This window comes from Tursiops truncatus, chromosome 17 (genome assembly GCF_011762595.2).
Source record: "Tursiops truncatus isolate mTurTru1 chromosome 17, mTurTru1.mat.Y, whole genome shotgun sequence".
NCBI classification, from domain to species: Eukaryota; Metazoa; Chordata; class Mammalia; order Artiodactyla; family Delphinidae; genus Tursiops; species Tursiops truncatus.
The window spans coordinates 17,868,837-17,880,658 of NC_047050.1; the positions used below are offsets into that span (position 1 = coordinate 17,868,837).

General features: G+C 43.2%; 1 protein-coding gene across 2 annotated transcripts in view; it reads left to right on the forward strand.

Annotated features, from left to right (window-relative positions):
- The window catches only part of LY96 (lymphocyte antigen 96), a 32,201-nt gene extending 20,806 nt beyond the window's left edge, over nucleotides 1-11,395 (forward strand). The window contains exons 4-5 of one of the 2 annotated variants that reach the window (XM_033842854.2): nucleotides 10,578-10,630; nucleotides 11,265-11,395. In XM_033842854.2, the coding sequence (XP_033698745.1) occupies nucleotides 10,578-10,630; nucleotides 11,265-11,363 (152 nt within the window). In that variant the 3' untranslated portion in view covers nucleotides 11,364-11,395. Of the gene's footprint in view, nucleotides 1-402; nucleotides 9,982-10,577; nucleotides 10,631-11,264 lie in introns of those variants that run through there. The other variant, XM_073794530.1, reaches the window with a different exon arrangement.
- The last annotated feature ends 427 nt before the right edge of the window (nucleotides 11,396-11,822 follow it).

The following is an 11,822-nucleotide window of genomic DNA, read 5'->3' on the forward strand; positions in this document are numbered from 1 at the left end:
ACACAATAGATTTTTCTATGCACTTACATTCGTTCCCTCAGTGTCTTTTCTCCCCTTTTTTCCACCCTGGAATTATTCACAGAATCATAAAATTTCAAACTTTAGGAACTTAGAGGTCACTTATTGCAAACCCATGAATTTTTCCTTAATAATTTTTAAACTAGCATTTTAAATAGTTTAAAAAATTCTATATATCATATTGTCACATTACCAAAAACTAGAAAATGAAAACAATCAAAAAGTCACAGAATCATATTTCTAAGAACATTTTGTTCTCATTTTTTCATTCATGCATATTGTTATGCAGTTGTAAGTATACTGTACTATAATTATTTTCTCTTTTTTTTTTCTTGCGGTACGTGGGCCTCTCACTGTTGTGGCCTCTCCCATTGCGGAGCACAGGCTCCGGACGTGCAGGCTCAGTGGCTATGACTAATGGGCCTAGCCCCTCCGCGGCATGTGGGATCTTCCTGGACCGGGGCACGAACCCGTGTCCCCTGCATCAGGAGGCGGACTCTCAACCACTGCGCCACCAGGGAAGCCCTAATTATTTTCTTTTTAAAAATTAATTTATTTAATTATTTGACCAGATAATCCATGTGGTTTAAAAATCAGAGTATAAATGTTACATAATGAAACATCTCCCTTAGTGGGTGTGCCCTGGTTTACTTAACTATTTTCCTATTAGACACTTAGTCTTCTTCTGATATTTTTACTATTATAAATAATATTATAATGCATATATAAATATTCTCATATTTTAGATTTGAATATTCTCATGTTTGGAAGAAGGAGTTAACACATAACTCCAAGGGAGATTCCTGAGCTTAAATGGTTTGAATCTATGTGGTTTTGTTTACATAAGGCTGAATTACTTTTCTGAAAGATTGTATCAGTTTATACATTGTACCACTGGCAATATATACGTATAGTAGTTTAATCTCTGTCTTGTTAACATTGGGCATTATCATTTTATTTTTTAAAATTTTTATTGGGGTATAATTGCTTTACAATGGTGTATTAGTTTCTACTTTATAATAAAGTGAATCAGCTATACATATACATATATCCCCATATCCCTCCCTCTGGCATCTCCCTCCCACCCTCCCAATCCCACCCCTGTAGGTGGTCACAAAGCACCGAGCTGATCTCCCTGTGCTATGCGGCTGCTTCCCACTAGCTATCTATTTTACATTTGGTAGTGTATATATGTCCATGCCAGTCTCTCACTTTGTCCCAGCTTACCCTTTCCCCTCCCTGTGTCCGCAAGTCCATTCTCTATGTCTTCAGAACCTTTTTTTTTTTTTTTAGATTCCATATATATGTGTTAGCATATGGTATTTGTTTTTCTCTTTCTGACTTACTTCACTCTGTATGACAGACTCTAGGTCCATCTACCTCACTACGAATAACTCAATTTCGTTTCTTTCTATGGCTGAGTAATAGTCCATTGTATATATGTGCCACATCTTCTTTATCCATTCATCTGTTGATGGACATTTAGGTTGCTTCCATGTCCTGGCTATTGTAAGTAGAGCTGCAATGAACATTGTGGTACATGACTCTTTCTGAATAATGGTTTTCTCAGGGTATAGGGCATTATCATTTTAAAAAAGAAGTTTTAAAAAAACTTTATTAGGTTAAAAAACTTAAGCCTAATTGTTTTTTTTTTGTTTGTTTTTAATAAATTTGTTTATTTATTTTTGGGTGTGTTGGGTCTTCGTTTCTGTGCGAGGGCTTTCTCTAGTTGCGGCGAGCGGGGGCCACGGGCCTCTTCATCGCGGTGCACGGGCCTCTCACTATCGCGGCCTCTCTTGTTGTGGAGCACAGGCTCCAGATGTGCGGGCTCAGTAGTTGTGGCTAACAGGCCTAGTTGCTCCGCAGCATGTGGGATCTTCCCAGACCAGGGCTCGAACCCATGTCCCCTGCATTGGCAGGCAGATTCTCAACCACTGCACCACCAGGGAAGCCCCCAAGCCTAATTGTTTTTTATTAACATTTAAAAAATTACTATTGCAGTTGAATGTTTTCCCCTATAATTATTTACAAGTAACCAGTGCCGTCTCTTGTTTAAAAACAGATTTCAGGCAGTTTACATGCATACGTTAATTTGAGCAACATAACATAAATTAGATAGACAAAAATTAGTTGGGACAAAAATGGAAAATAAGGGTAGAGAATTAATGGAACGAGAGTAATATAAAAATTCTTGACAGAAAGGCTTATACTTGCTTTGACAGGGACATCAATTGGATTATACATTTTTTAGCAGTCAATAAAAAAAAAAGTTTCTGGGAGTTCCCTGGCGGTCCAGTGGTTGGAACTCTGCGCTTTCATTGCCGAGGGCCCACATTCGATCCCTGCTTGGGGAACTAAGATCCCACAAGCTGTGCAGTGTGGCCAAAAGAAAAAGTTTCTAAGTAAACCAATCTGCTTGCTATGCAAATGAAGCTTCAAGATATGTCTCCCAGCCAACCAACTCTCCTCATCTCTAACTTGTCTGCCACCCCCAAGCCACATACACGTTGTGGAGCTGGCATTGCTTATGAGTCTGGGCTCAGAGCCATAAACACCTGAGTCTGTGTCCCAGCTTTTCCACCTATCAGCAATGTGACCTTGGGTGTTATTGATAGAGGTTAGCTCTATCAACCTCGTTTTCCTCATCTGGGAAATGGGGACGGTGAAACCTATTTTACATGGTTTTAAGGATTAAATTAGAGAATGTGTGTTAAAAAGCTTAGTACATTGCTCAGCGTGAGAATTCTAGAATTATGGTGATTAAATATTCATGTGCATAATAGGATCCGTGTTTTGTTCCTGACTTTATTTATAGTCCTGTCATTTTTATAAGTGAGGAAACCGATGTCTGCAGTGGTTCAGTAACGTGCCCTTGGTCATTTGGAGATCTGGTAATGGAGTAGCCTCCTAACTCTTAAGAACTACTCTTCCACTGGCCATGCTTTCTTTCCCTTTGAAAGAAATCCTCGGGACTTCCCTGGCGGTCCAGTGGTTAGGACTCCACACTTCCACTGCAGGGGACATGGGTTCAATCCCGGGTCAGGGACCTAAGATCCTGCAAGCCTGCACTGTGGCCTAAAAAAAAAAAAAAAAGAATCCAAAACAACAACAACAAAAAAAATGAAAGAAATCCTCTTGGTAGATTACTGTTGTTTAAAAAGTGTCCATTTCTCTCATACAACAGCTTTACAATTATTTCACTTAATCTCTGTGGGATTATGTTGACATTTATGTGACTTTTCAAGGTTTCACTTTCTTGAGATCAAAGATGTATCAGACTCAACCCAGCCTGCCTGCTTCTTCCCACCTCCCCTCCCTGCCTTCCACAAACATCTGTTGAACCTAATTTGAGCGAGTCATGATTTAGGTTGTGGTGATCCAAAGTTGAATGATAGGTTCTCCCTCTTCAGAAGGTCACTCTGTTCTGGGAAAAATAGTCATGGGAACAAATGTTACAAGGAAATGTCATAAATGCTAATAGATTATATGCTTTTAGTCTTAACTGCATAGTTACCAACTTACTGTGAGAGGAGAACTCAGATAAGGCTTCAGAGAGTCTTTTATTAGAATCTTGAGTCTGAGAACATCAGAGAGTGAGGAAAAAGGACATTCCCTGAGAGGAAACAGCATATGCAAACGTATCTAGCCACGAAGGAATATGTTTTATTTGGGGAGTATCTTTTTTGTAGCTGGAGCAGAATGTGTTTGTGGGGAATTGCTGGAGGTGAGCCTAGAAAAGGGGGAAGGAGCCAACATGTAAGTCATGCATAAAATATTGGCCTGCATCTTGTTGTTAGTGGGTGGGGATGACCCACTGAGATTTCCATTTTTGCACATAACTAAGGTCCTTATGGAAGTACCGACCAGAGTTCTTAGCCTTCCCTGATCGATAGAAATTGATAAGAGGGACTTCCCTGGTGATGCACTGGTTAAGAATCTGCCTGCCAATGCAGGGGACACGGGTTCGAGCCCTGGTCCGGGAAGATCCCACATGCCATGGAGCAACTAAGCCCGTGCGCCACAACTACTGAGCCTGTGCTCTAGAGCCCACATGCCACAGCTGCTGAAGCCTGTGCGCCTAGAGCCTGTGCTCCGCAACAAGGGAAGCCACCGCAATGAGAAGCCTGCGCACCGCAACAATGAGTAGCCCCTGCTCGTAACAGATTGCCTTGCTCGCTCCCTTCCCGAGGTGGGGCGAGCTGGCCAGGGGTCGGCCAGAGGCGTGGCTTAGGTGGTCTGCCCACCCCTTAGGTGGTGGTGTGTGCAGGGGGCATGCGCAGTACCCTGCTTTTGCTCCTGACACCCAGTTTTTGCTTCCGGCTCTTCAGAAGTGGCAGTTGGGGTTTTTTTTGGCCTTTTTGTATCTTGTTGTCCATAATTTGCCCCAACTGGGCCTGCATGCAGTTATTTTTCCTCCCTTACAGTTTCTCTATGCTTTGTTGCTGGAGGAGACGTTAGTCCAGGTGCAAGCACTGCAGCAAAGGGTCCCAGGTCCCAGCCTGTCTCAAAAGGAGGTGGGGTTGGCTGAGGCAAGAAACTTGGATGGAAGGAAACACAGCTGGGAGGCTGTTGAGGGACCACGAGGGCGGCCCTGGGAGTAAAGAGGAAGAGATGAAAGAGAGCGTATTGAGGAACAGGACAGGCGGGAAGTGCTGACTGATCTCATGTGGCAGGCAAACATTAGATCAATCAACAACTGCTCCAGGGCCGTTGACTGGGTGGACAGAAGTGCCTTTATCAGCAATGATGTGTGCAAAAGGAAGGGGCAGATTTTTAAAGAGAAGGATAGCGAGTTCTGGTTTGGCACATTGGGCTCAAGGCCATTTGGGAACATTCAAATAAACATGTCCATCTGGCAGCCGAATATATGGGCTCAGAGCTCAGGACATTCTGATTTAAGAAGCATTGATGCTGTCAACCGTCCCTTGAAAATTTGGGAATCAAATGAGTAAGGAACATACTCACCAACTTTTAAAATAACTTTCCTTTTTTGGGTTGTTACAAAGGTCATACATTTTTAGGATATGATATTTAGAAAATATGGGCAAGTGAACATAAAATAAAAATGACACATAATCATTCCACTTCTTTTATTTTTAAAAAATATTTATTTAATTAATTTATTTTGGCTGCGCCGGGTCTTAGTTGCAGTACGTGGGATCTTCATTGCGGCATATGGACTCCTTAGCTGCGGCGTGCATGGGGGATCTAGTTCCCTGACGAGGGATCGAACCTGGGCCGCCTGAATTGGGAGCACAGACTCTTACCCACTGGACCACGAAGGAAGTCCCTCCACTTCTTATACACACACACACACACACACACACACACACACACACACACACCCCTTCATTTCTTTCAAAAATACATTTATGAATAAATAAATGGATATTTCAAAAGTGTTTTAAACTTAATAAGTCTGTTAGCCTTATTTTCAGGATTTTGCAAGGGTTGCTGTAACAAGGTACCACAAACTGGGTGGCTTAGAACAACAGAGATTTATCATCTAACAGTTCTGTAAGCTAGAAATCTGAGATCAAGGTGCTTGTAGGGCTGTGCTCCCTCTGAAGGTTCTTGGGAAGGATCTGCTCCAGGCCTCTCTCCTAGGATCTGATGGCCCCAGGAGACTCTTGCCTTGTAGATCACCTTCTTCTTCCTGTGCCTTCATGTGGTCCCCCCTTTATGCACGTCAGTCTGCATGTCCAAATTTCCCCTTTTCATAAGGACACAGTCATATTCAATTAGGGCCCACCTTAATTACTTCATCTTAATTTGACTGTCCACAAATATCCTATTTTCAAATAAGGCCATATTCACAGGTACTGGGGGTTAGGACTTGAATATATCTTTTGGGGGGACACTGTGCAACCCCATAACACCATCCCAGGCTTGGGTCCTGCGTCCTGCATAGTTGCCAGGAGACCTGGACTGGACCACTGGTGAGCTGCGTGGATCCCTTTCAGGAAGAGCAGAGAAGGGCCTAAGCTGAGGTTCTGTCTTCCTCTTCTCTGACTCTACCTGGGTTCTCTCTTGGCTCCTTCAAGAGGCTTCAAGCTAACTTCCCATAAGAGGAGAGTGGGAGATATGTCTTTCTCAGAAAGAAAGACAAAACAGTTGAAAAAAGAGGGCTACTCCACAGAAGAGGTTAGAGCTCCTTCCCGCGTGACCTGGTAAACATTTGGGCAGTTCCCCCAGATAGAAATTTGGGAGTTACTTTTTTTTTTTTTTTTTTGGCTGCACAGTGTGGCGTGCGGGATCTTAGTTCCCTGACCAGGGATTGAACCCGTGCCCCCTGCCATGGAAGCTCCGAGTCTTAACCACTGGTCCACCAGGGAAGTCCCTTGGGAGTTATTCTTGATTTCTTCCTCAGACTCAAGTCCCATCCATCTCCCTCCCTCCCTCCCTCCCTCCTACAAAGCTGACAGGGTTTGCTTCACAACCAGGGCCCTATACTTAGAAGGGCTTCACATTTGGGGTGTACTATTCTGGGATCACAGTCTTGAGATGCTTAGTCATTTTATCTTTGAGCGTGTGTTTTGTACACAAAGTGTGATGGGACAGTGGTGTATGTGCCCACCTCCCCTGGACAGGTTTTGGCTCCCTGCTGCTCACTACCTGCTGGTGCCCTGGGCCCTGTCTGGCATCTCCCCTCTCATCCCATCCAGTGACGCCTGCCACCCTGTGCCCCTGGTGGAGGCCTGGAGCAGGGAGGGCCAGGGTCAGGCATGGTATATCCTGCAGTGTCCGGGCTGGGGTATGGCAGTGGCTGCCCCACCTGGGCTGGCAGCACCGCGGCACTGTTTAGTGGGTGACTAGGTGGGGGCCAGACGGTCTCCCCCGCGGCAGGCAGCTCGTGGCGTTATTGCACAGAGGTTGCAAAACCTTTGAGGGTCACTTGTGGATCTGCAGGCCCGTGGTAAAGAAAGATGCCCGATTTGGCTTCCTTGCCCCGCTCTGGGGTATGAGGCACCTGGCAGCATGTGGGAGGGCGACCCTGTCAGGCCAAGGCTTTGCACAGGTGTACCCCCCCCCCCACCCCCAGGTCATTGTGGAGCAGCCCCTGGGTGCCTGTGAGCTTCTACACTTACCTTGCGCCCTGTGCCAGGGAACATTCCCTCGGATTCTTTCATACCTGGGGTACCTTCTCTTCCTCCTTCCAAACCTCCTGAGCCTGGCTTAGGTCCCTTTCTCCTCATCAGCTTCAGGCACCTTCTGGGAATGAGCCACGAAATATAAATTGCGAAACTTCAGTGATTCTGCCTCAGAGTTAAATGCTCTGATATTTGTGTATACAGTCGGCATTGTACGATATAAAGGGGAGTGGCAAAATTCATGCTAATGATTAAAATTTTTGTTTTATTTTGAATACATTAACTAGGAAACAAAAAATATGGCAGTGACTGTAGTTAGCGCTGCTGTGTGGTGTATCTGTAAGTTGCTAAGAGAGTAGATCCTAAAAGCTCTTATCACAAGGAAAAAAACCATTTTTTTCTTTCTTTCTTTTTCTTTTTTTGGTTTTATGAGGTGATGGATTACCGTGATAATCATTTGGCAGTGTATGTAGGTCAAGTTAATTACGCTGTACACCTTAAATTTCTGTGCTATATGTCAATTATATCTCAATAAAATTGAAAGAAAAAAAGTTTAAAACTCATGACAAGTCTAGAGAGAGGGGGAGAGAGACTATGGAAGAGAGGAAAAGACTTTATATTTTAGTACCTTTAATGGATGTTTCCCGTGCTTTCTGAATAAGTGCCCTCCTATTTTCATTTTGTGCTTAGCCTTGCAAATTATGTAGCTGATCTCGGAGCCAGGTATGCAGGGACCAGGTAGTACCAAGAGCTGGAAATTCAGAAGTGGCCAAAGCAAAGCCCCTGTCCTCATAGAGCTTGTAGGCCAATGGAGGAAACAAGATGGTAACTAGGTCACGAAAGAAGATAAAGATGGAAGTGAAATAAGATTCAGTTTACGATAAGTGCTCTCAAGGAAAGCAGCAGGATGACGAGACAGAGCATGATGAGGGAGGTTACCTGAGATGGAGGTCACGGGAGGCATTTACCTCCTTTTCTCTTCACCACTGTCACTGCCTCCTGGGCTCTCACGGATATCCCTGACTTTCCGTGCTCCCCTTAAATCCAGCTGCTATACAGTCATATGACTCATCTCTCTAAACAAACTCTGACCATTTCACATCCTTGGATGTTTCCCTATCACCTCCATTCTCTTAGTGTGGAACCTGAGTGCATTCACGCTTATTTCTTCAGGTTTACTTCTTAGCACTCCTGCTGCTTCTATTTTTTTTTTTGTGGTACGCGGGCCTCTCACTGTGTGGCCTCTCCCATTGCGGAGCACAGGCTCCTGACGCGCAGGTTCAGCGGCCATGGCTCACGGGCCCAGCCGCTCTGCGGCATGTGGGATCTTCCCGGACCGGGGCACGAACCCGCGTCCCCTGCATCGGCAGGCGGACTCTCAACCACTGCGCCACCAGGGAAGCCCCCTGCTGCTTCTTTGCTTTAATAACATTGAGCCCCTTGCAGGCATACGTGTAAGCTATACTGATTTTCACCTTCCTGCCTTTGCTCCTCTTTTTCCAGCCACCTGGAATGTACCCCCTGCCTTCCTTCCCATCTTTTGTGACGGACCTACTGTCACAATAACAATAATATTAACATCAACTATAATATTCATAACATTATCATTATTATTTGCAAGATGCCATGGGAGGGGGGTCTAGAAAGGAGTAACATTTAGTGTTATAATAAATGACATTTGAATGTTAATAACATTTAATGAGTGCTATGTTCCAGGCCTTGTTCTGAGCGCTTACGTGTATTAACTTACATAGCCCTTGTGGACAGAGAATGTCACCTGCCATATCAGTAAACAAAGAATGTTGTGGCCATCAAGGCTTCAACCACTGCAGCCGCCCCCTCCCTTCCCTCCCTTTCCCCCCCACCAGGGTAGACTCTGAGGGGTTTCAGGATGGAGAACACAGGATACCGGCCCTAGATAGTTCAGGTGCACATCAAAGGAATGATCCAGTGAGCCCAGACTCTTGCATCTTCCCATACATGGAAAAGTGCTAAATTCATGAACTTGAGAGGTCTGGTTTTTCTTTAATTTACAGTAATCTTTTGATGTTCCGACTGCCTCAGGTTTTTTTGGAAAAACTTCTATATATTCTGGCTCCTCGCTTACCCCTTTGGAGCAGTGCCTCAGAACTATCTGAGAGACTGTCTCCCAGGCTTAAGTCCTCAGTACGTCCACCGAATAAAGCATAATTCTTAACTATAGGCTGTGCATTTTTTTCAGTTGACACCCTCAGAATAATCCTATGAGGTAGGTGTTATTATCCACTGCCTCATTTCACTGAGGCACAGAGAAGTTAAGTGACTTGTCCAAGGTCACACACTGAGTAAGTAGAGGAGCTGGGATTCAAATCCAAGCAGTTCAGGTCCCAGAGCCATCACTCTTAACAAAAATGCTATCCTGCCTTTATCCTTACTGCATCTTTTCATTGCACATTGTATTTGGAATGGTTTCTTTTCATGTCTGTGTCCCCAAAAGACTTTAACTCTTTGAGGGAAAGGATGGTATTGTACTAACCCTTGTATCCCCAGTCCCTGGTACATAGTAGGCTTTCGATAAATATTGGTTGAACTATTACATTTGAATTGGATTAGCCTTGAATGAAGGATCATAAGATCATGAAGATATGATCACTTTACTAAGTTCAAGAACCAACATCTTAATGTATTAGTACCCCTAATAACAATACTCCCAGAAGCAAATAAATAAATGCTTATTTGTGAGAAATGAAGGTATAGATGTAGACATAATCTATTCATTTGCTGGTAAGGATTGTCTTTAGCCAACCTGGAGAAAAATAATCAATACAGTTTGCACTTGACTATTTATATTACTTTAAGAAAGATTTTTGGTCAATACTGCTTTTGTTAGAGGTTCAGAACATTTCTCTTTCTATCCCTACCCTGTAAGTTCACTGCTTTGTTGTTTCTGACTGGGTCAGTGGAGTGTGGTTTTTCCTGCATTTCTGACTCTGTCCCACAGCTTCCTCAGGGCCAGGCCCATGGCTGTGCATTTCAAGTGACTACGTAGCTAGGCTTCTCGGTGGTGGGATTGGAAGGAGATTTGGTATCCTGGCTGCCCTCCCAAATCTCTCCTCCACCTTTAGGAAGATTTTTCTTTATCATTCCCTGCTAAGAGGCAGCAACAGTAAATATGCACATACGTAACTTGGGATGAAGCATATTAGCACTAGCTTGTTCATCATTCATTCATTATTGAGACCAGTGGGCCTTACAAGTTTGTATCTGCTAAGGGATGAGATATAGGCTGATACTGAGAGGGGCTCAGTGTGGCAGAGGAAGCCACAGGAGAATCGTAGCCAGGGTATAAGATTCATTATTTCTCTATGATTTTGCTTGGGATTGCTTCTGCCAGTAGTAAAATTGTAAGAGGTGCACTGTGGACTACAAACAAAAAAAAATCACCTGATGTTAGCCAATAACTTTTTGTATTTTGTATTTTGGTTGTAGAGACTGTGAATACAACAATATCATTCTCCTTCAAGGAAATACGATTTTCTAAGGTATTGTTCAAGTCATTTTGTACTTCCTTAACCTTTTGCAGTAACAGATGTGTTAAGAATTTGAAACGAGCGATTCACAGCTTCTAAAAATATCGATTCAAGATTAAGATGTTCAAGGCTTTTTTTCACTTCTTTTTGGTTTTCGATATTTTGCTCTTTCTTCTTTCTGTGGAATATGGAAAAAATAGAAAACTTACACCAAAGAAAGCCCTTTTTAAATTTTATTTTTTCCTTCCAACATACCTTGCTAAAAGTAATGCTCATTGTTAATATGTTGAATGATCTTTGGGTGAAAGCACTGTAGGACCATTGTGTATAACTCAGTGACTGCCTCCGTGGATAATAATGATGTAATTTTAGATATTTGCATTAGAAATGCAATGAAATTTTGCACATGTTTCACTTCTGGTAACTATTTTAAGATAAACATTAATAATGCATATTCTTTACCTATTTTGTTACAAATTATATGTAATGTTTGAAGATTTCATAGGCTAGGCTAGAAAACTGAGAAAGTAAAAACCAATTCAATTTAAATGGCTTTCTCCTAGTAGGATAAAATTCTTATAAAAGTCTTACAAAATAGAAGCATCTAACATTTTATATTACTTGTATTTCTTACTACTCGTTTTAGGGACGATACGATTGTATTACAGAAGCCATTGCTGGGAACACTGAAGAAAGGCTCCTTTGCTTGAACTTTACCATCATATACCACCCTGATTTCAGTTAGAATAAATCGAGCATATGTTTTTATTTTTCAAAGGTTTCATTCTTCATTTAAAATCTTTTTTTTAATTTATTTATTTTATTTGTTTATTTTTGGCTGTGTTGGGTCTTCTTTGCTGCGCGCAGGCTTTCTCTAGTTGCGGCGAGCGGGGGCTACTCTTCGTTGCAGTGCACAGGCTTCTCATTGCAGTGGCTTCTCTTGTTGTAGAGTACGGGCTCTAGGCGTGCGGGCTTCAGTAGTTGTAGCACGTGGGCTCAGTAGTTGTGGCTCGTGGGCTCTAGAGCACAGGCTCAGTAGTTGTGGCGCACGGGCTTAGTTGCTCTGCGGCATGTGGGATTCTCCCGGACCAGGGCTCGAACCCGCGTCCCCCGCATTGGCAGGCAGATTCTTAACCACTGCTCCATCAGGGAAGTCTTTTCACTTAAATTTTTTTTTGCACAGTGTATTAGTTTGCTAGGACTG